This window comes from Podarcis cretensis (assembly GCF_951804945.1).
Source record: "Podarcis cretensis genome assembly, chromosome: 7".
NCBI lineage: Eukaryota > Metazoa > Chordata > Lepidosauria > Squamata > Lacertidae > Podarcis > Podarcis cretensis.
This window is the reverse complement of record NC_137176.1, coordinates 87,590,706-87,614,652: the sequence shown is the minus strand read 5'-3', so window position 1 is coordinate 87,614,652 and position 23,947 is coordinate 87,590,706. Positions and strand designations below refer to the sequence as shown.

At 41.2% G+C, this 23,947-nt stretch overlaps 1 protein-coding gene across 12 annotated transcripts in view; it reads left to right on the top strand.

The window, feature by feature from the left end:
* PTK2 (protein tyrosine kinase 2) overlaps positions 1-23,947 on the top strand; it is a 202,166-nt gene that overhangs the window by 66,844 nt on the left and 111,375 nt on the right. For all 12 annotated transcript variants that reach the window (XM_079984198.1, XM_079984199.1, XM_079984197.1 and 9 more), the window contains one exon: positions 23,470-23,696. In XM_079984198.1, coding sequence (XP_079840324.1) covers positions 23,502-23,696 — 195 coding nt within the window. In that variant the 5' untranslated portion in view covers positions 23,470-23,501. The remainder of the gene's footprint in view (positions 1-23,469; positions 23,697-23,947) is intronic.

Below are 23,947 nucleotides of genomic sequence, written 5' to 3'. Positions count from 1 at the left end.
ACTTCAAGCCATTCTGTCCAACTGTTGCTGGACAATGTATGTCTTGGGGAGGGGGACGGGATGACATACACACATACAAGCTCTCTGTTTGAACTCTCCATGTTTCTTACCCGTCCTTTAATTGATACACTTTTCAGCTGACATCCAGTTACTCCTTACTATCCATGTTTGTGGATCTAGACATACCTTATGACTCCGTACACCTGCTGACGTCTTATAAGTAAGAAGAAAATTAGATTTTCTACTTCAGTGTGCATGGAAGTATTTATTGGGCAATTTTTACCTCTCTACAATATGTTGGGCAGGGATCTACGTTTTTTGATTGCTATTACTAGTCAAACAAAAATTTATGGCCACCAGCTTGTTTCCAGTTGGCTGGAGGCAAGCACTTTTGCCCAACAGCCAAGAATTCCCCCTAAACTTACTGGAGGGGAAGGTAGATAAGAAGCATTCCAGATTCAGTTTGAACCCCCCCCCCCTTCTGTTACCTGAGGGAAAGATAGGTGGTGAAAATTGCAGGCTTTAGGCAGTGCAGTGCTGGGGCTCTGAGCTCTAACATTGAGCAGCGGTTGAAAAGGTTTCCTTTCCCCAGTTGTCTCACAAGCAGAAAAGACTGGGCAAGGAGAGTGAAAGTTTCAGCAATTGCTGTGTAATGGGGCTCAGAGCTTTCCTCTGAACCTTTGACCTGGGGAGAGGGTGGGAATTAATCCAGGATGAGCCTGAGTCACTTCTCTGCTTCAAAGTAGGAAGAAGGTCTGTTGCTCATTACTCCCACCAGTGGGCAATTGCACACTTGTCATGGAGAGCATGGCAAGTGTTTGGAGACATGTAAATGGAGGTTTGGAAGGGTGGCACCAGAACTGGGGGAGCTTAGCTGATGTGTTAGAGGTTGCTCTTCTGGCCTAGAGCTGTTTGTTTCCCAATTCCTCTTCATGAGAACTGGTGCAGTGTACCTCCTTGCTTGCATATATTTCCTCAGGGTCATTCTTGCTGCCTTGTTCCTGTGGCTAGACTCCAGTTCCCCACCTTTGAAAGTAGAAATGTGTCCTTGGCCTTTGAATGGTTAAGGTTGAATTCACAGTGTTAGTAACATGTCAGAGTTCATGGTCTTCTTTATTTTTTTCTGAGGCAGTCATTCTGCCTCTCACTTCCCTTCCACCCAAAATGTAGACAAGTGAACATAAGAACTGGATCAGATCAAAGGCTCCTCTACTCCATCATTGTGTTTCCCCGTTGACCAAACAGATGCCTTTGGAAAGTCCACCAGCAAGACATGAGGGCAAGAGCGCTTACCCCCTTACGTTCCCTTGTGGTGTTAGTCATCATGACTAGCATCCATTCCTAGCCTTATGCTTCATGAATTTGTCCAAATGCCTTTTAAAGCTGTCCCAAGTTTGTGGCCATTGCTGCATCTTGTGGAAGTACCGTATTTTTTGCTCTATAAGACTCACTTTTTCCCTCCTAAAAAGTAAGGGGAAATGTGTGTGCGTCTTATGGAGCAAATGCAGGCTGCACAGCTATCCCAGAATCCAGAACAGCAAGAGGGATTGCTGCTTTCACTGCGCAGCGATCCCTCTTGCTGTTCTGGCTTCTGAGATTCGGAATATTTTTTTTTCTTGTTTCCTCCTCCAAAAACTAGGTGCGTCTTGTGGTCTGGTGCGTCTTACAGAGCGAAAAATACGGTAAATTCCAGTGTTTAACTGTACATTGTGTGAAGAAGTGTTTCCTTTGGGCTGTCCTGAAGCATGTAGTTTCACTGAAGCGTGTAGTTTCATTAAGTTACTGTGAATTGTGTTTTATGAGAGAGGGGGGTGGGGAGAACCTCCCCTGAAACACTTTCTCCAAACCATTTCTAGCATGTTTCCTGCCTCTTTTTCAAACTAAAAAGCACCAAATACTATAACCTTTCTGCATAGGGGAACTGCTCAGACCCTAGATAATTTTTGTTTCCCTTTTCTGAATCGTTCGTAACTTTACAATAGAGGTGTATTGATGAGGGGATATTTTTAAATTTCTGGTAACTTACAGAGCAGTGGTGGCCAAAGAGATGCCTTGTAGATGGATGCTTCTGGACTGCAACTCACATCATTCCTGGCCATTGGCTATGCTGGCTGTGTCTGATGGGAGTTGGATGTGGGTAAGAAACGACTGTTGTTGTTGTTTAGTCGTTTAGTTGTGTCCGATTCTTTGTGACCCCATGGACCAGAGCAAGCCAGGCACTCCTGTCTTCCCCTGCCTCCCGCAGTTTGGTCAAACTCATGCTGGTAGCTTCGAGAACACTGTCCCACCATCTCATCCTCTGTCGTCCCCTTCTCCTTGTGCTCTCCATCTTTCCCAACATCAGGGTCTTTTCCAGGGAGACTTAGACAACAATATACTTCAGCAAATAAATATATTGCATTGAGCATCCTTCCAAGCACATATCAACACAGGAGAAAAATAACTATTTTAAAGGTTGTGTGTGTGTGTGTGTGTGTGTGTGTGTGTGTGTGGTTATCATTTCTCAAATAGTCTGTTTTCAGTGTTCCCCAGAGAGAAGATGCAGTGAGAGTTTCTTATTTGCAATTGAATAGCGACTAGTCTTTATCTGATAAATATGCATGCAGTGCTTGTGGGCTTAACCTTAGGGAACAAAACTGGATCTGGCCAGCTCCGATAATAGAGATTGTTAAATAGCTGCATATGGAAGCAAGGTAGTAAAACAATAACAAATTTGAATAATAACATTCTTAACTGTTCCAGTTACAGATAGGTAGCCGTGTTGGTCTGCCATAGTCAAAACAAAATAAAAAAATTCCTTCCAGTAGCACCTTAAAGACCAACTAAGTTATTTCTTGGTATGAGCTTTATTTAACTGTTGTAAAATTAAGTATGCTATTAACCATCTCCTGTCACTACATGCCACAGACCATACAGTTATGTGTGTCAGCTACTGCCTAGGAAACATTGTTTGAAAATCTGCTTATCTTTATCTTCTTCATGTTGACAGTGGCATTTCTCCTTCTTGAAATGAACCCTTTGCAAAAGAACCCTGTGTGAATTCAGGGACTCTGTACAATTCTTCTCACTTTCTCTCTTGCTTTTAAAAACGGAAAAGCTACTATCTTCTCAGTAACCTGATTGTAATTAGTACTCTGGGGCTTATGTGGCTGGTACATTGTTGCTATAATCGGCTAAGCAATCCTTCCTTTTCTGTACAAAATAACCACAACAGTGTTGCCAAATTCAACTTTTTCACACCAGTATAGCCTCATGCAACTTCACACTAAAGCAGCCTTTTTCTGTTGAGAGCTGCTCTGGAATCAAGACACCTTTCTGATTTACTTATTGTGTTCAGAGTAGAGTGCCTTATATTAGTTCCTGATGGTGGTTATAACTGACTTGGACCTGTGAAAGACACAGGTTCAAATACTTGATAAGCAATGAAGTTGTTAAGTGTCTCTCAGCATGCTAGCTTCTTTTAAATCTCACTTTTCACTTATGTGAAATGGAATCACTTATACAGCTATTTCAGGGATAAGAGAGAACTATTGTAATCTACTTTTGAAAAGTGCTATAGAAATCATCCTGAAGAGATGATCCCACATAAGAGATGACCTGAAAGTCTTTTGAGATGTTTGTGAGTCTAGTGTTTTATTGCATTAAATGCTTGCATATCTGAAAACCCAAGAAAAAGTGTTTTCATACATAATCTGAGCAGCATCTAAAGCTTTCTTTCTTTGTTGGCCTTTTCATGTCTGGAATAAATGAATGGACTTCTACATACAAACCACCTTTACGTATGGAATGCTTGTGGAATTACTTTATAATGGAAATATTTCAGTCAAATCTGAATAGATTTAGGAGGGATTTAATGAGTATGGGTTTACCTTTCCAATAAACTGCTTTCTGCATTGCTTTTGGAAACCAGGGTGAGCTCTTTTTGACTACTTGGAGAGGTGAAGCTCCCTCGAGGGAATTTTTAATGTGATGCCAGGCTGGTTTGCTGTGATGATACGAACCAACTAAAACTTAAATAATTTATGGTCATTCAATGTTTTATCTTCGTAGCTCAAGAGTAAATTGGAAAACATGATGGCAAAAGCTGTTGCAGCAAATGTAGCAGTAAAAATTAAACAAATTTAACCAATCCTGGTTAAAATATGTATTTTTTTAATGAACAATCATTTAGTTCTCAGGCTTGAAGGTAGCACATTCTCTCAAAATAAGAATATTGTAGACTAAGTGCATCATTCTTTCCACTGTTATTTTGGCACCTGCCGCTTCCATTAAAATAAGTAAATGCTTCAATGTGGTTCTGATGCTCTAATTCACACAATCATTATCCTGGAATGACAGCCCCATAATTCACTCCTGATCTGTTTATGTATTCAAGGGGTCGATCAACAGTTGGTTTTCAGAAAAGTTGACCAGTGCCATAACCAACCTTCCTAGCACCATTAATGAGTTTTCACTCATTAATCTGGTTTTCTGGTGCTTTCCTGATATTTTGGAGTAAAGCTTTTATCAGCTCTGACCAGGATTTCTTATGCATATTTAAAAGATTTGCATATTTTCATGTTCACGGGTTGAACATGCTTCACTGTCAAAACAAAAAAAAAAAAAATTCCTTCCAGTAGCACCTTAAAGACCAACTAAGTTAGTTCTTGGTATGAGCTTTCGTGTGCATGCACACTTCTTCAGATATCTGGTATCTGAAGAAGTGTGCATGCACATGAAAGCTCATACCAAGAACTAACTTAGTTGGTCTTTAAGGTGCTACTGGAAGGAATTTTTTTTTTTTTGTTTTGACTATGGCAGACCAACACGGCTACCTATCTGTAACTGGAACTATGGAATGCTTCACTGTGTTAGGCTGTATACAAGGGGCCAATAAGAAACTGCATGGGTGCCATTCTGCCTGAGCTGCTGTCACACTAAGTTTTTGAGCAAGCAAACATTTGATAATTGAACATTATTTGGAATTCCTATCAATATTAACTATTAACTGCCAAGTTCTAGGTAGTCCTAATGCGGAACAAGAGCCACTCATTGGTTTGGAATTATAATAGTAGTGGATGTCTTATATGTTTAGATGCTGAACATTTAAATGGAAAGGGTCCCCCTTCTTTTGGGAGAACCCCCATGGTTTAGGAAGAGCTTGCTTTTAAAGGAATTGAGCTCTAGATCCTCAGAATAAATGGGAAAACTTACTGGATTTGCATGTGCATTTGAACGAAGCAATGAGCAGAATAGAGATGCAGGACTAGGGAATATCAATCACTGGAAACAGGAATGGGCTTGCACACATGCACATACCTTGGACAAGTGAAAAAGACAGCCGTGCAAGTTTAAACACTGAGGCTGAAAAGTAAGAGTCTATAACAAGCTGTTCAGTATCTAAGCAAGATAAGCTAGGAAAGTAATATTCTGTATTTTAATACAGCGGAAGCTCAGCAGGGGAAGCTTGGAAGAATAAAGGCTGTCGTGAACTTCTTTTTTGCCATGAACCAATACATTTGTTGTTGGAAGATTAGTACAAAATTCCTGTAAACTAATACTGATGAACACAGTCCCCCAGTAAAGCAGAAAAAGGATGAAGTGCTTCAAGAAATTGTACGAATTTGGGAAATGGGGGAAGGCCAAAAAAAGTGGCTATTATGGAGGAGACTGACCAAATAATATGTTAAAAAAGCAAGCAGAAAGCTTTGTGAAGCCAGCTAGATTCCTAGCAAAATGAGAGGGGAACAGATGGAAGAAAAATAGTGTGACATGGAAGGCCTACAGCTTTATAACAGTCTTAAGATAGATAGCAAGAGATATTTTGCAAGTGGAATAAGATTAGCCTAATTAGGTGGCAGACAAAAATAGAGAGAGAACGTTTTAAAATAATGTTAGGTTTAAAAGCATTATTTGAAATCATGACTGTTCATTTTAACTTGTGATAAATGTAAGAAAGTGATGTAACAAAACTGTAGAATTACAATATAAAAATTGCAAAAATTGCTCAGTTGTGTGGGTTCCCCCCACTCTGTTCATGCAACTCAGTTTCTGTTCTAATGTTTAGACAACTAATGTCTTTAAAAAGCAAAAGTGCACTTTTTCATGTAATCTTTTCTAATGAACAGAATCCATGAAGCCAGCTGGATGGGATGTGCTGCTTGTATTGGTGGGATTAATGTGATCAGAATAAGCGGTTTTCACAGAGTTACATTTGCCTCCGTCTGCTCATCTAATTTCTTCCATTTGTCGAAATCTTGTTGTTATAGTGGGAAACAATCTATCTTTATCTCTTAGTATTGTGCCTACTTGCATCTAGTCTGTGTGCCTCATTTGTCTTCAGCTTTATAGAATCATTTGGTTGAAAGGGACTTTTTCAAAGGCCATTAAATTTGTTCATCTCTGGAAGGCAGAGCAATCTATGAACTATCCCCTGCCTATCAGTCCACATAGTTTGGACATCAATTTCAGGTCCTAAGCAAAGACTGCTTGTGGGCAAACCCCTGTGCAGAGTAGTTGGCACTAGATGAAAGCAAGTGAGTTGCTTCCAGGTACAATATGGACAAGATTTCATAAGAGTACAAGATTGATAGGAATACAGAGGAATGATGGTCAGGACTGTAAAATACCAGCACACTTGCTACCCCAAAACATTTTTTCCTTCAGTTTGTTGCTTGCACCCATCATGAAGTCCAATCACCAGTGCTCTTGGGTTAATACAAAAGGCAACTCAATTTTCACTTAAAAGGTGTTAAGCTATGGAATATTTCAACAATTACATCTACAGAGGTAGCAGCAGAAAATATGTAAGTTTTTCTTTACCTTGAGCTGTTTTTATTGCTTTGCAACCAGTAAACCTCAGTGGCAGTGATAGGGAACCTTTTGCTTTCCTAGTACAGTAGTTTCTGGATAATAGTTCCCTTTCTCCCTGACCATTGGGTATGCTGGCTAGGGCTGATGGGATTTGGAGTCAAACCAAAACTGGAGGTCCTCCAAGTTCCCTATCCCTGTTTTAAAGTGAAGTGAGTAACCAGTAGCTTGGACTTGTCAGTGAATCATTCAGCTTGACAGCCCAGTGTTATGGGAACTGCAAGGGACTGTGGCCGTTGCCACCAGCTTCATAGATTACAACACTCATCAGCCCTGATCATTGGTCTTGGTGGCTGGGGCTGATGGGATTTGGAGTTCAACGCCTTTGGGAGGTCACCACACTTGGAACAGCTGTACTAGTGTAATGCTTGCTTCTAGAGTTGAAAATATTGACTCTTAGTGTTATAAAAGAATACTTAAAAATATTTGTTATTGTTCAGAAGTTATTGACCTAACTTCAGTTTTCAGGCACAGATATTCAGGATAAATATAGAATAAAGTTTTTGCATGTCCAGACTTCTTTGCTTGTTGTATGGGAGTATTTAGAAAAAGCTGGATGGCCCTCGGTGTCACTATTGTCCATTTGACCTTTCTCAAGGATAGTTTGGTATCTTTAGGGTAGGGGCTGAATTAGACACTTTAGCATCTGAGGACCACCTTAGCTTCTGTTATAACTCATGAAAAGCTTGAGGCAGATATTGAAGTCCCCCCCCCCCAAAAAAAAACCCCCTTGGTATTTTAAGCTTACTCATGTGTTAGCTATTTGCATGCTGTTTTTGTGTTTTTTGTTTTTAATTGTTTAATTATTGATTTATTATTCTTTGAATATTCACCACCTTGAGTGCTTGGTTTAGAAATGTGTCAGGCAGAATGGAAAATTTTTTAATAAATCTGGTATAGAGCGAGTTGTTTTCAGTACCTGTGAACTTATAAAAATAGATTTCTTAACTGCTTTGTATATTTTTCTTCTTGGGCCTAAAATAATAACCAGTTGACAGAACAAACGAATAGAATTGTTATATTAAAACTGGAGATTAATGGCAGAAAGCATAATGGGCAAAATCCTTTCAGTTCCGTCTTGGTTTACACAGCATTTGGTAAACTCAAGAGGTAGCTACTTATATAAATGGATTACACATTTTGAAATAAATCTCAAGGCCATCAGAGGCCCATCTGAGTTTATCATATAGCATTATGACCAAGCGACATTTTATTTTCACAATATTCTCCAGTTGTTACTCAATTAAAGCTCTTGTCTAAGGACATCCCCAGTAGTTGTTTAAACTTATCAATGGCATATAAAATAGGCTTTGTGAGCATCTGCTGTCCTTAAAACAACAACAAAGTTTCTCATTCCTTGTGCTCCAAATTATAGGCTACAGTTCTTATGAGACCTAAGCAACAGTTTTGTCCAAACTGAAAGTTAATGCCATGCGCCCGCTCAGGAACTGTAAATTCACGATTAAATTACCTTTTTCCAACCTTCCTCCATTTTTAGTTGGAGTTTTTTTCTTTATGAGAGGCTGTTTTTCTCAGATTTGGTGATAGAGACCCTTTATACTAACACAAAGTGCAATCCATAAAGTACTCAAAAATACTCACAGAAATTAATGGGAACTGTGTAAAATAAATTCTGTTCAAAAATCATGCATGAAAAATACAACCCTATGGACTGCCTTTGCACTTGCTGCCATGCCACTTAAGTCATATACACAGGCTTGCACACACTTTGTTCACATTCCACAGTAGCCGTGCCCTGCCAGTTCAAGAAGGGCATTGCTTATGTATTTGCTAGATGATGCTGTTGGGACCAGCTGCTTGGGTGGAATTCTGTCTGTGGTTTCAGACTAACATGGGAACAATTGTAGAGGTAGCCATGCCAACAAGGGAACATGAAAGTTCTTCCTTTCCCATGTGGCTGCATCTTTGAATTGTTTTAGGATTTACTGCTTTTTAGTCCTATCTGATGGTCAGCCACCCCATCTTAATTATTGGATACGAACAATACTGTAAGTGAAGCTTGTGTGGTTGAATTATACAGTATTTTAATCATTGGTTAGATCAGGGATAGGCAACATGGTGCCCTCAATTTCTACCATGGGCTTCAACTTCCATCATCCCTGATCATTGGTTAGGATGTGTGCTGTTGTCTTGAACATCTGGAAGGCACCCACATTGGCTATCCCAGGGCTAGATAACTTTGTGTACGAATTACATGTTCTTCATTTATGTATGATTTGACATTCTCTTTTATGGCAAAAGCTATTATGAAATTCCTGAAAACCATTTCTGACTTGTAAAGAAAAAAACCACATATGTATAAAGATAGCCAGAGCAAAATATTGAATTCCACAATGCTTCTCTGCTTCTAAGCAATTATAAATTACCGTATTTTTCGCCCTATAGGACGCACTTATTCCCCTCCAAAAATGAAGGGGAAATGCGTGTGCGAATCTGGCGAATGCAGGCTTTCGCTGAAGCCTGGAGAGCGAGAGGGGTCGGTGCGCACCGACCCCTCTCGCTCTCCAGGCTTCAGGAGAGCCGCAGCGCCAGTCCCACAAGGTCGGGGGACAGCGGGGAGGCGGAACGCCGCCATCCCGCTGTCTCCCGATGTGGTTTGGAGGCTGACGGCGGGGAGACGCGTGCTTCTCCCGGCCGCCAGCCCCGCAAGCTCCGGGGACAGCTGGGAGGCGCAGCGCGTCCTCCCGCTGTCCCCGGACCTGATCTGCAGGCGGGCGGCGGGGAGAAGAGCGCTTCTCCCCGCTGCCGGCCCCACAAGCGCTTGGGGGGGAAATAATTTTTTTTTTCTCTTTATTTCCCTCCCAAAAAACTTGGCGCGTCCTATGGGCCGGTGCGTCCTATGGGGCGAAAAATACGGTATGTAGTGTGAAAGGCATGTTGACTGTATGACCAGAGGTTTTGGTTGATGTTCCTAGAAACACGTAAAGTTTCTCTTTAGCTAGTCATATATTCTACTGACTCGCAGTTTCTGCAAGAGATAAATAAATTATGAAACTGGGAATGTTATTTTAAAAAGGTCAGCCTTCTATTTTTCCCTTTTAGTGATTTAAATTAATTCAACCCTTAATCCCTTCTTCTCATACACGTGAATGCCATCTAGGTGAATAATGTGTGAGGAGGACTATTGAAATTGTTGATTCCCAGTTATTTTCCAGTATTGATAGCACAAGTCCACTTGTTTAGATGTTGAAGGATGATGAAGCAGAAAAGGAGACAAATAGGATGGCTTGTGGTTTACATACTTCAGGGAGAACTTTCTCTCTTACACTCTCTTATTACCTTTAAGTGGTTCTCAATGGTTCTCAAAGGGTGTGTGCACCACACTGGTATGGCAAGAGGGATGGCAAGTCTGGCAGGTGGGAAGATTCACGGACAATCAAAGAAGCATTTCAGCATTTCAGTGCAGTATAGTATAATATAAAGATAATTTTTATTTGCAGATTATGGATAGATATCTTTTCAAAATGAGAGCAAGAGAATGAAGTGATATTGAGGACAATCCTAGTTGTGATCCAGAATTGCACTTCTGCTACAGTTCTTCGTGTCGTAACATTCACAGGGATTTTCAGCTCTGATAAATATGAAAGATCAGAAAAGAGAGTCTTCTTTGTGTTGATGAGGAAGTGAATGTTTGTTTGTCTCAAATTAAACCTAATATACAGTCATACCCCGTGTTGAATATGCATCATGTTGAGCGCGTTTGAGTTGCTCCCTGCGGCAACTCGGAAGTAACAGAGCTTGTTACTTCCGGGTTTCGCCACTCGTGCATGAGCAGACGCTCAAAATGATGTCACCCGCGTGCACAGAAGCGGCGAAAAGCAATGCATTCATGCGCAGACGTGCTGTCGCTAGTTACGTTTGCTTCTGGATGCGAACAGAGCTCCGGAACGGATCCCGTTCATATCCAGAGGTACCACTGTAAATGACATTACCCAGCAAAAGCAAGCTCACACCTCTCATAGTTTGTATACATAAGGTACATATGTAAGAGGCTCATTTATAATTGTATTTGGGGGATTGTTAATGTTCTTACACAGCTGCATTGCTTTATACTTTCTGGATGTGTGTATTATAAAGTAGCTGTGTTCTGTGTTTATAAATCAAGCACTGCTGGGAGTTGTTTCCAATGTATTTCTTATCAATAAAAAATTCAGTGTGGCACAAGCAAATTTTTATTCTCAAAGCGTAGTCCTAAGAAAAAAGTTTGAGAAACACTTCCTTATGATATGCAGAGTGGGTGTTTTTAGTGGCTGTTTTGCATCTGTGGAACCTAGATATTTCCTTGAATCTGAGACCATGTACTTTGCTTGAAGGTCTTGCGTGTAGGTTAAATTTCAATTAGTCTGGTTGGAAGGTGTTGGACAATTGCAATAGTAGGTTTTAAATAGCATGTTTTACTTTTCTCATCTTGGTTATGTTGTGTGTGAAAACTGTTGTGCGCCCTGAGCCATAGGCAGGGTGGTATGAGCTAGATATCCAAAATAATTTTTACTTAACTTGAGCGAAACTAGTATGCTTTGTGCTTGCCCAGCAAGCAGATGGTTTAATCCTGATCTGTTGGGCAAGTGCAAACCATAGTTGGCTGGTTTTGATGAAATGGCACTCTCTGATTCTGAATGACTTTCATTCATTCAGCCTTTATATACTTCCCCTCATCAAGTCTGGATTTCATTGTTGTTCAGGATATAAAGTTAAGGCAAAAAAACAAAACAGTGACAGAACAATAGATGCAATATTTTTGTGGCCCTTTAACAAAACATAGTGTGAGGAAAGCTATATGCCGAGATCTTGCTTGATTTGGATATTGTGGTGCAGAATGAACAAATATATGGCCAGCGAGCAGTACCTAGCAATTAATACAAGCGATTGCTGAACAGCCCTCCTTAGATCTCATTTCCCCTTGACACATGCAGAATATTCATCTTTTTAGCACATCACTATGCTTAGGTATGGAAAAGATAGCTGTTTGAAGCAAATCTGTTTTGTGGGTGAGCATACAGTCTGAATACTGAACTGTAGTGTCTTAGGATTTATTATTTATTAACATTATTTATCTCCGTTATTATATCTAATTGTTTGGTGCAAATGCAAGATTGCCATCCCTAATGATGAAGTTCTAACATTTGACTTAAAACATATCATTTTAAGAAGCATTCCTGCTGGGTCTTTTCCTTCTCTATTATATTACTTTGTGTGAGTATATGAAAAAGTCTGCAACGACCAGTGAGGCTCTCCCAATTTTATTCAAGAGTTGGAAAATGGCAGGCAACCTTGAACTTCCCTTTAGTGATTGGAGGCAACTGGGGTCTCTGCCTCAAATCAGTGCATGGGAATTCAAGGTGGTTACTGTAACGGTGGACTTTTCAGAATGAGAACAGGATGTGAATGATTTCCAGAGGGGTAGTTGGGTTAGTCTGTTGCAATAAAAGCTCCTGGTACAGTGGTGCCTCGCAAGACGAAATGAATTCGTTCCACAAGTTTTTTCTTCTTGCGAGTTTTTTGTCTTGCGAAGCACGGTTTCCCATAGGAATGCATTGAAAATCAATTAATGCGTTCCTATGGAGACCGCTTGCCAGGCTGGCGGTGCAGAGAAGGGCTTTTCTCCCCACCGCAAACCTTCAGGACAGGTACGGGAACAGAGGGGAAGGCGCGCAGCGCTTCTCCTGTGTTCCCGGGGCTTGCGGTGGGAGGAGGGTTTTTCCTCCCCACCGCCAACATTCAGAACAGCCTTCCGAATGTTGGCGGTGGGAAGGAAAACCCTTCTCCCACCGCAAGTCTTCAGGACAGCCATCCAAAGGCTGGCGGCGGGAGAAGGTCTCTCCGCCCCACCGCCAGCCTTCGGAGGAGGTCCGAGGACAGTGGGGAAGACGCGCTGCGCTTCCCCGCTGTCCCGGAGATTTCCCTATGGGTTTTCGTCTTGCGAATGAAGCCCATAGGGAAATTCGTCTTGCGAAGCGCCTCAAAAAACGGAAAACCCTTTGGTCTAGCGGGTTTTTCGTCTTGCGAGGCGTTCGTCTTGAGGGGCACCACTGTACCTTTAACACTAGCACATGTCTTATGGCATAAGCCAGAGGTTTTCAACCTTTTTGAGTCCACGGCTCACTTGACTAGCTAGATTCTTTCTGCAGCACTCCTGTGGGGCTCAGGAGCCCAGTTTTATCACCACTTGCCTGCAGAGCTGTCAGCCTCTCACCCTTTTTCGAACACCCTCCCTTGTGTTCTCTCACCCTCCTCTCCTTGGGAGTCCTCTTAGCAGCCACTGCCACAGCTCCTGGTCTCTGATCACCCCACATCAAAGAGGGTGCCTCCTCCCTGGCCAACCCCCGAGGCACCATTCGCCTGGGCTGGGGAGCTTGTGGTCAGGGCTGCTGCAACAAACAGTGCAAGCCTTTGGGAGGCAGAGACGTGAAAGGGCATCAGGAGGGAGGGAAGGAAAGAGGGACAGAGGACAGTGTTGCCTGTGGCACCCCTGGCCATCATCCAAGGAACCCCAGGGTGCCACAGCACACTAGTTGAAAACCACTGGCATAAGCTTTCAGGTATTCCCTCACCTCCATTCTTAAGGAAATCAGCCCTGACTGCTCGCTGGAAGGACAGATCGCGAAGCTGAGGCTCCAATAGTTTGGCCACCTCATGTGAAGAGAAGACTCCCTGGAAAAGACCCTGATGTTCGGAAAGATTGAGGGCACAAGGAGAAGGGGGGGACTACAGAGGGCAAGATGGTTGGATAGTGTTCACGAAGCTACCAGCATGAGTTTGACCAAACTGCGGGAGGCAGTGGAAGACAGAAGTGCCTGGTGTGCTCTGGTCCATGGGGTCACGAAGAGTCGGACACGACCAAACAACTAAACAACAACAACATTCCCTCACCATTGTCTGCCTCTACTTGTTTGGTGAATAATTTATTATTGGTGAACCCTAGAGTGCAATGTTCTGAACACTGAGGAGAGAAGAGAGCGCATGTCCTATATAACATTATAAAAAAATGGTCTGAGTGCATTTGTAATGGGGAGCATTTGAAAAGGATTGGGTTGAGCAGGGGAGGGGGGAGGGACTATTAAATAATGAGATTCCAGAGATCCTGACACTAGAGTTAAGTCCTGACCTGAAAAATCCAGTAGGATCTCTTCTTCCCTATATATAGCTCCATAAAACCTGCTAGTCAGGCCAAGGCATCACTGTAAACACAGTTGTTAGACGGTTTATTTTGAGCTTTTTAACTCTAAATAACAGTGCATGGAAATGCCTTTTTTATTTTAAGGACAGCCTTTTAGCTTGTGTTGTGTGCGTGTGTTTGAAAGCTCTGGAGTACATTCAGTAACATTAGCTGATTAATCTTTTTAGCACTGTGTTAGCTGGGGCTTTCAGGACTTCATCGTGGTTTAGAAACACAGGTTTCTGATTCCTAGTGTAGTGCCATTACTTGATTTTTCAGTTTTAGGGAGCCATAGTGCATATATGTACAATAGTGCTGCTTTGGATTTTCCAGTGTCCTCTTAAAATTCTCAGTGGGTTTTCTGGTATCTATTTGCATTTATATGGGTTTTTGGGAGGCTTTCATTCATAGTTGGCATTACTCATGTGTTGATGATGGACCATCATTTTAACTCATTCTTAGGTTGTTATTTGTTTGAAATATTGTATTATGAGGCTATTACAGGGCACTTTCTGAGAAAGTCAAGACTGAACATCTTTGTCTTTTAGGGAAGGATTCTGAAATCTTCTTTGTTTTTGTCTTGTTGCAGTAGCATTGTAGAAATGCATTTCTTTAAAAGCATGAATTGATTGTTCGTTTCTGAGTTACACCTCCTTCCATTGCCATACCAGTGATTTTTTTTTTTAGTATTTTAAAAAAGCAAGGAGTGTTCAAGTAAAATGTGTTGAGATTCAAGGAGAACTAGGTTGCTGTTGTCTGCCCCCAAATTTCATGGTTTGTGACAGATTGTGTAAGAGGGGACACCACTGTGATAGGAAATCCAGACTGTCTTAATTGATTGCTAACAATGAATTAATGGCATAGAAGCCTTCTCTGAGTTAGGAATTAGCATGCCTGTGAGTAACTTATGTAGACTGTGGTCTGTTACAGCTAGCTCATTTCAGAATCATTCACTCTTATCTTAGTGGTTCTTTTCAGAAACTATTAGTCATAGTTTTCCCTTTGTTGTCTCCTAACTCACTATTTGGAAATGACCCCATAGACCTGTGGGGACTGTGTTCATTAATGACAATACTTTAGTCATACATTTCTGATCAGAGGGGAAAGGCCAATGTTCATTGTCCTCCTAGTTGGAAGCACTGTGTAGAATGCGTGGTGAAGCTAGATCTTTGCGTAATAATATAGCATGATTGTAGAATCACAGAATTGGAGAGTTGGAAGAGATTTTGAGGGTCCTCTTTCCCAACCCCTGCAATGCAGGAATCTCAGCTAAGTCATCCATGGCAGTTTGCCATCGAACATCTGCTTAAAAACCTCCAATTGAAGGAGAATCCACCATCTTCCAAGTTCCACTGCTGAACAGCTCTCACTGTCAGAAAGTTCTTCTTGATCTTGAGTTGGAATCTCCCTTCTTGTAACTTGAATCCATTGGTTTAGGTCCTACCCTCTGGAGCAGCAGAAAACAAGCTTGCTCCATTTCCCATGTGAGCCCTTTAGATATTTGAAGATGGCTATAATCTCTCTTCTTTTTCAGGCTAAACACACCCAACTCCTTCAACCGTTTCTTATAAGGCTTGATTTCCAGACCCTTGATCATCTTGGTTTCCCTCCTCTGCACATGTTCCAGCTTGTCAATATCCTTCTTAAATTGTGGTGCCCAGAACTGGACACAGTACTCCAGGTGTGGTTTAACCAAAGCAGAATAGAGCAGGACTATTACTTCCCTTAACCAGGACACTATACTTCTGTTGTTGAAGCCTAGAATAGCATTAGTGTTTTTTGCTGCTGCATCACACTGTTCTCTCATGTTAAGCTTGTGGTCCTCCAAGACCCCTACATTCTTTTTACATGTACTACGGACAAATCAAACGTCCCCCTTGTGCAGCTGGTGCTTTCTGACGAAGCATAGAAACCAACGTTTGTCCCTATTGAGTTTCCTAGTGTTATTTTGGGGCCAGTTTTTCAATCTGCTAAGGTCGTCTTGGATCCCAATTCTGCCTTCTGCCTATCTCTTGAAAACAGCTTGCTTTTGAAAATATTGTATAGATTAACTGGAAGGTTTTTTCTGTTTGTTATTTGTAAGACATGGTATATTGAAAGCATTTACCTACTGACCCTTTGTGTTTTCTGTTCAAATAGGGATTGCTCTTTGATATCTCTGAAGAATTCAGTATTTTAAAAAAGTGAACAAAGGGGGGGGAGAGGAAATGTTGCATTTTTTGTACCATGTTCATCTCCATGGACTATTTTTAAAGTGTGTGGTGTATGGTTCTAATGTCAGTTTCTCCATAAGTGTGTGTGTTCTTAATGTGTCTTGTCTTGCCCATGTAGGTAAATATACGAATGTGAAATATCTACAAATTGTGTGACTCTCACCCAGTGCATATGTCACAGCCAAAACCTGTTTGCTGTAATTCCCAGTCATACTTCCTAGTTTTCTGCATTAATATCTTATTTGCATTAATATCTGAATCGGACAAGCAACTGGTTATTAGAAATCATGAAATGAAGGAAAGGGCTCTAGCACAGAGCTAAAGCATCTACATTGCCTGCAGAAGCACCCAGGTTCAGTTTCTGCTTTCTCTAGGCATGGTTGGTTACTACCACTGCCTGAAACTTTTGGAGAGCTACTTTCCTATCAGGGTTGACCATACTCAGCTAGATGGACCAGTGGTCTGATTCAGTATAAGGCAGTTGCCTATGTTTCTAAGTAATCAGATTGGGAGAAAGGAGTATGTGAAGTTGATGCATAGCTCCAGTCGACCAAATCATAGGCTGGCCGCAACCAGACCACTAAAAACTGCAATTTTATTTCTTAATTAAAGTAAGCAAGCTGAGCAGCTGAATGGAGATTTAGAACTCAGAATCTGGATGCAGGTTTAAGTGCTAGGAAACACCACTTGTGCCAGTGGTAACGCTTCAAACTTGGCAGAGTTTTTCCTGTACAGAGTGACAGTGTATTTTTCTGCTGCTTACTGATGTTGCATGCATGCGTGATTATCAGTGAAGATCTAAGATTATAAATAGGTTAAATTGACATACAAGCCTCTATTTTAAGTGTCTGATGTGTGTTTGGATTTAAAAAGGCATTTTTACCAAGTTACATCAGCAATCTGTTTGCTGTCTTTCAGAGAATGTCTTCAAATATGTGTATGAAAAAGTAGTGTTACTTTAATCCCCCAATTTTTGTTTTCTGTAGCTATAGTTTGATTTTTCTTCCAGTTCTCAAAGGTTTAAAATCTTCTTTTCAAATATTAATTATAAGCTGTTAAGATTTCAGCTTGTTTTTTTAAACTTGAAAATGTAGTGAAGTTCTTTAACAAAGGGGATCAACAATAACAGTCTTCACTTACAAGGTTTCTAAGGGCTATGACCTTTTTTCTTTTGCATGCAGAGAAGCAGTTCTTAAAATGAACATGCATATTTATTCCTGCAGTTCCTAAAGCCACTTGGAAATAGATGTGACAAATAGGCACCGGTGGTAATAATTTGTATCCTTATTTATTAAGCTATCGCTTTTGTCAGTTTGCATGCTGTCTAATTGATGGCCACTTTCTGCCTCTGCAAGGGCCTTGATAACGCACAAATGATATTTTTTGTCATCCTGACATGGCAAGGCAAGAAAATTGGTTGGATATAGATAGCCAGTGTAAGTAGGGGAACGAAAAATCCAGTAACTAGTATTGTATGTGCTGTCCATTTAAAGCACTACTCGCAAGAATCCCGGAAAATGTAGTTTAACCCCACAGAGCTAAAAATTTTCCCCACCAACAAATTACAGTTCCCAGGATTCTTTTGTTGGGAAAATGTGCTTTAAATGTATATTGTGTTTGTAGCCTCTGAGGCAGGAAACACCCATTTCCTGTGTTGCAAGATGCTACAGATGGGAATGTCCACCAAAAATATTGTGTGACATCATGACTTGATGGGAATTTTGACTTGTTTGGATGCTAGAACCTGTGTGCCTGCAGTTTCACCATCCTCTCCCCACCAGTTTCCATCCACAGAAATCAGTACAATATTTTTGTAAAGTTTTATGTTGCTCATGGTGTTTTCCTTTGTAATGACTAGATAGCAGCATATATTAGTTCAAATAAAAATGAAATTAGCGTATTTTTTGCTCTATAAGACGCTCTATAAGACGCACCAGACCAAAAGACGCACCTAGTTTTTGGAGGAGGAAAACAAGAAAAAAAAATATTCTGAATCTCAGAAGCCAGAACAGCAAGAGGGATCACTGCACAGTGAAAGCAGCAATCCCTCTTGCTGTTCTGGCTTCTGGGATAGTTGTGCAGCCTGCATTCGCTCCATAAGAAGCACACACATTTCCCCTTACTTTTTAGGAGGGGAAAAGTGAGTCTTATAGAGCAAAAAATACGGTAAATGAAAGTCTCAAGTGCATCACATTGGGGCACACAAACTGGCATTTTTGTTTATTACTTTTCAAAAGTTCTCCGTACTGAACCCCCAAATTATATGTTTAAAACTTTTCTGGATTTAGACAAGCCATTTGATTTTAGACATTGCTGTGCATGAACACACATCTCTTCTTATCAAGCCATAATTCACCTCTCTGGATCACAGCCACTGCTGATAGGTTGAACACAGGGTGGTGCTTATAATGGTGCTTTGTCTATCAGAACAGAAATAGGCTATCACAACATGAGATGCATAGAAGGTGGTATGAAGATGTAAATCAAAAGAAAACCTGAATCACTTTTAGATGGATGGCTTATAAGAAATGGTAAAGAAACTGTTAACAAATCAGAAGTGCTTAATCCTTTAACAGAGGAGGAGGATTAGAAGCAAATATCACCTGAAAATAGAAATTGGTGCCAACTCTTTGGGGAGCAGCTAGAATAGCTCTGTAGATGATATGAGATGATGGGGGAAACTAGGTTAACCTCAGTAAAAAAGAATTGTCCATGCTTGGCCTGTGAGATTCCTCTGCAGTTGGAGGTATGCTGATTGATTGTCAATTTGAGGAGTTATTTGTTAGCTATCTGTGAAATCATTAGTACATGTTTATACATGGATCTAGACAGCGGGTGGCGCTGTGGTCTAAACCACTGAGTGGCTTGATCTTGCTGATTGGAAGGTCGGTGGTTTGAATCCGCGAGATGGGGTGAGCTCCTGTTGCTTTGTCCCAGTTTTCTGCCAACCTAGCAGTTCGAAAGCACACCAGTGCAAGTAGATAATGACCCGGAAGCTGTACGCCGGCTCCCTCGGCCAATAAAGCGAGATGAGTGCCGCAACCTCAGAGTCGGTCATGACTGGACCTAATGGTCAGGGGTCCCTTTACCTTTATAAAAGAAAGATTAATAATATTTGAAGGATGTTTGGTGGGGATGGAATTTCCATGCGGCAGCTAGAAAATGTTAGAAGAGCCATGACTGGAATTCCAATATAAATAAATAAAAATAACTTAAAGGTAAAGGACCCCTGACAGTTAAGTCCAGTTGCGAACGACTCGGGGGTTGTGGCGCTCATCTCGTTTTACTGGCCGAAGGAGCCGACGTTTGTCTGCAGACAGTTTTTCTGGGTCATGTGGCTAGCATGACTAAGCCACTTTTGGTGCAGCGCATGGAAATGCCATTTACCTTCCCACCGGAGTGGTACCTATTTATCTACTTGCACTTTGATGTGATTTCGGACTGCTAGGTTGGCAGGAGCTGGACAGCGCAACGGGAGCTCACCCCGTCACGGGGATTCGACCCACCAACCTTCCAATCGGCAAGCCCTAGGCTCAGTGGTTTAGACCACAACGCCACCCACAATGCCACCCACCCACTTAATATCAGTTAATTGCCCAGAAGATTGATTCTGGTTTTGAAATGAAAGAACCAAGTGCGGGGTAGGGAATCCTAACCCAATTTTTCATATCAGATACAAGCACAGGATCAATATCTTTGTTTTTCTGCTGGATATTTCAGTCTCAAAACTCTAACCATTTCTAAGAAATAGTATTATATTTTACTTGCATGCTCACCTAACATGAACAGATAATTTATTTATTATATTTTTATTTAAAAATTAATGTTTCCCACATTATCTTGATCTAGTAAGGGGAGTTTGAAGGTAAGCTATCAGAGGAATCTCCCCTAAACTCACACAACTGAATTTTGACATTTTTGCTGTGCTAGCATACTGTGTTGCATTACCCTGGCTAGTATCAACAGCAAGAGACCGTCCCAGTTTTAAGGTTTAGATCAGATACCTGAGATGGTACTGTGAGATGGTACTGTAAATCGCTTGGAGGTTTTGGTGATTAAGCAGTATATAAATTCTTGTTAAGTAAGAATACTGACTTCAGTACTGGGAGGAAGTGGTACATAATGGCATGGGGTCTGTGTAGTTGTTAATGCCCTGGACTAGCATGTGAGTGGCAAGTTGTTTTCCTGGTACAATATGTTTCTTTAGTGATTTCTTATATGACTTCTATTAAAATTATATATACCAAGGTATTTGGTGACTGCATTCTCCAGGAGAGACTGTCCTTGAAGTTGCTAAAATACCTATGTGGCTTCACTACACTTTAAGAAGGATATTGACAAGCTGGAACATGTGCAGAGAAGAACGACCAAGATGATAAAAGGTCTGGAAACCAAGCATTTATGAGGAACGGTTGAGGGAGCTGGGAAAAGAGGAGACTGAGTGTAGATATGATAGCCATCTTCAAATATCTAGAGGGCTGTCTCATGGAAGATGGAGCAAACTTGTTTTCTCCTGCTTCAGAGGGTGGGACCCAAACCAACGGATTCAAATTACAAGAAAGGAGATTCTGGCTAAACACCAGGAAGAATTTTCTGACAGCAAGAACTGTTCAACAGTGGACCATACTCCCTTGGAATGTGGTGGACTCTTCTTCCTTGGAGGTTTTTAAGCAGAAGTTGGATGGTCCTCTGTCAAGGATCCTTCACTGAGATTCCTGCTTTACAGGGGGTTGGACTAGGTGAACCTTGGGATCCCTTCCAGCTCTACAATTCTATTATTCTATGTTGTTTTGGACTGTTGTTGTTTAGTCGTTTATTCGTGTCTGACTCTTCGTGACCCCATGGACCAGAGCACGCCAGGCACTCCTATCTTCCACTGCCTCCCGCACTTTGGTCAAACTCATGCTGGTAGCTTCGAGAACATGGACTAGCATCTCCTTTTGACATAAGACAGGCACCCACTATTTGTAGCTTCCAGAAACAATTAAGATGTTTTTGTTTTTAGAGGCTTTCCCAACTGGCTGGGGAGGAAATTGTTTTTATTTTGTATTATATGTCTCTGCCTTGAGTGTTTATATTTGTATTTTTTTTTTAAAAAACAAAACTATCTTTGGTTAGTTTTTTAATTGTTTTGAAGCCTATTTTTAGGTATTTTATTTCATTATTGCCTTGAAATTTATGTGAAAGGTGATTAATAAATTAACAAAACCACAATAAAACTAGGGATATGGTATTTCTAACCCCCTCCCCCATCCCTTCCTGCTTGTGTTATCTGAAAATATGGCACAATAAATATTGGCGATGTTTAATTTCACAACCGTGAAGAAGGGGCAAATTGCTTCCTTGTACTGCATACACCTCATGTTGTAACACACTGTTTCTTCAGTCTTGGGTCCCCAAGTGTGGCCTACAACTTGCATAATCCCCAGCCTGCTTAGACAATGGTCAGGGAAGATGGACATTGCAGTCCAACAATATTTGGGGACCCACGGTTGAAAAACACTTCAGTAATGTGCATGTGTAGCATCCTCTTTGCTTCTACTTGGAGCAGCGAGACTTCATTTGTAGTAGTAGAAACATGGCATGCTTGTGTTCACTCTTTCTTAGAAGTAGTTATTTCCCAAATGTGTTGTAGCACACTTGTATACCTTATTGCAGGGAAAGGACAGGATGAGCTATATGCAAATCACAGGACTGCTTAGTTTGTTATGGCCCAAAACTAGATGGCTCAAAGTTTCTGCAGTGCTCTCTTACCTCCTGTCCCGGTGGCTTAGCAAGAAAATTTTGCCTTAACAATGCATTGCATTTTAGCAAGCACTTTCACCAAATGTGACTCATGGAAAGGGTGCAAGCAGAAGGCGGCAAAGGTTGTATATTCAGATGAGCATATCCTGTCTTAATTATGCTTGAAGTGGCACCACTGAGAACATTTAGAGTTGATATGAATTAGGCCTTAGTAATGATCATTGCCTTCCACTTCTGAAGTCACTTTGGGGTTTACAGCTGCTGTTCCAACATTTCCTGGAAGGCTGTAAAATGTGATACTAGTGTAATATAGCCCTGCATGGGCTATTAATCTAGTGTATTACATTGGATGTAGCTTTTAGGCAAAGAGTTCTGCAAGCATACTTAGACCTTCACTGCAGTAAAGGTGACTGTGAAAAGACTACTTTAGAAATATGCTGATGCTAGAAAGTTAGAGCTAGTTTTTCAAACAGGATTTTGACTAAGGGAGCAGGAAATAATGCAAATAAGTGGTGAAAAGCTATTCACTTTTGTATACCTAGTGTAGTGTTTGAACAGCAGTGTCTACAGGATCTTGGTGCTCCTAAAGTTCTACAAACTAGATTGCATTTGATTACAGTCATACCTCGGGTTAAATATGCTTCAGGTCGAGCATTTTCAGGTTATGCTCCGTGGTGACCTGGAAGTAACGGAATGCGTTACTTCCGGGTTTCGCCACTCGCGCATGCGCAGATGCTCAAAATGTGCATTGCACAGAAGCGGCGAATCACGATCCACAGACGCGGGTTGCGTTCTACTCTGGATGCAAATGGGGCTCCGGAACGGATCCCATTCGCATCCAGAGGTACCACTTTTACCCCTGCTCTAACAAATGGCCTTAAAAGCCCAAAAACTGATTATGATGTGCCAATTTTCCATTGCAGGGGTGGGACACAAAGAAGAATAAACTTCCTACTAGAAAGGGGCAGAGCTGCTTTACTATTTTGTGCTGTTTATTCCTGTGCTCTGTAGCTCCCATTTCTCAAACAGTTGGATGCTCAAAGAAAACTTATATAGACTCATAGAATGGTAGAATTGGAAGGGATCTCGAAGGTCATCTCGTCCAACTCCCTGCAATCCTGGAATCCTGACCACAGCTGTCCCTGGGTGGGCTCGAACCACCAACCTTCTGGTTAACAGCCAGACACACTTTGTGGGGCCAGTTTCATTTTGGAGGCAGTAGGAAGATGATTTTTTTATACTAGTGTGATCTATAAATACAAGTGATCTAAAAAAATTACTGTACAGGGTGATAAATGCTTTTTAATGGGAATTTCCCCCTCTATACATTTGAATAGATTATTTTTAATGGTTTGTGTCTTTCGGAGGTGCTTTTCCTTAGGAAAATGAACACCAATTATTCCAAGGTATTGACTAACTGTAGAATTTGTTTACGTATCACTTATAAAGTCTGAAATGTTATTTTTTCCCTTCCTCCCATTTTAGAATATGACAGATACCTAGCATCTAGCAAAACCATGGCAGCAGCTTACCTAGACCCAAACTTGAATCACACGCCAAGCTCAAGCACAAAGACGCACCTCAGTTCTGGGATGGAGCGTTCTCCTGGGGCAATGGAACGAGTCCTAAAGGTTTTCCATTATTTTGAAAGTAACAGTGAGCCGACAACATGGGCCAGTATTATACGTCACGGGGATGCTACAGATGTTTGGGTAAGCTGATTTAACATTTTGAAGTTCTTTAGAGATGGTTTTTTGAAGGTCATTCTCAGAATGTGAAGCGAATAACTTGAGGCTGAGGGACACAGATGTTGAAGTGTTTACTTGAAGGTCTTTATTCAGCACATGCTGTGAGTCATTCCAGGCAAAGCTTTGATTTCTAAAATTTTCTTGAGGAATATGTCTACTCAGAAGTAAATTCTGTTGAATTCAATGTGGGTTACTGCCAGGTAAGTGGGGTTAGG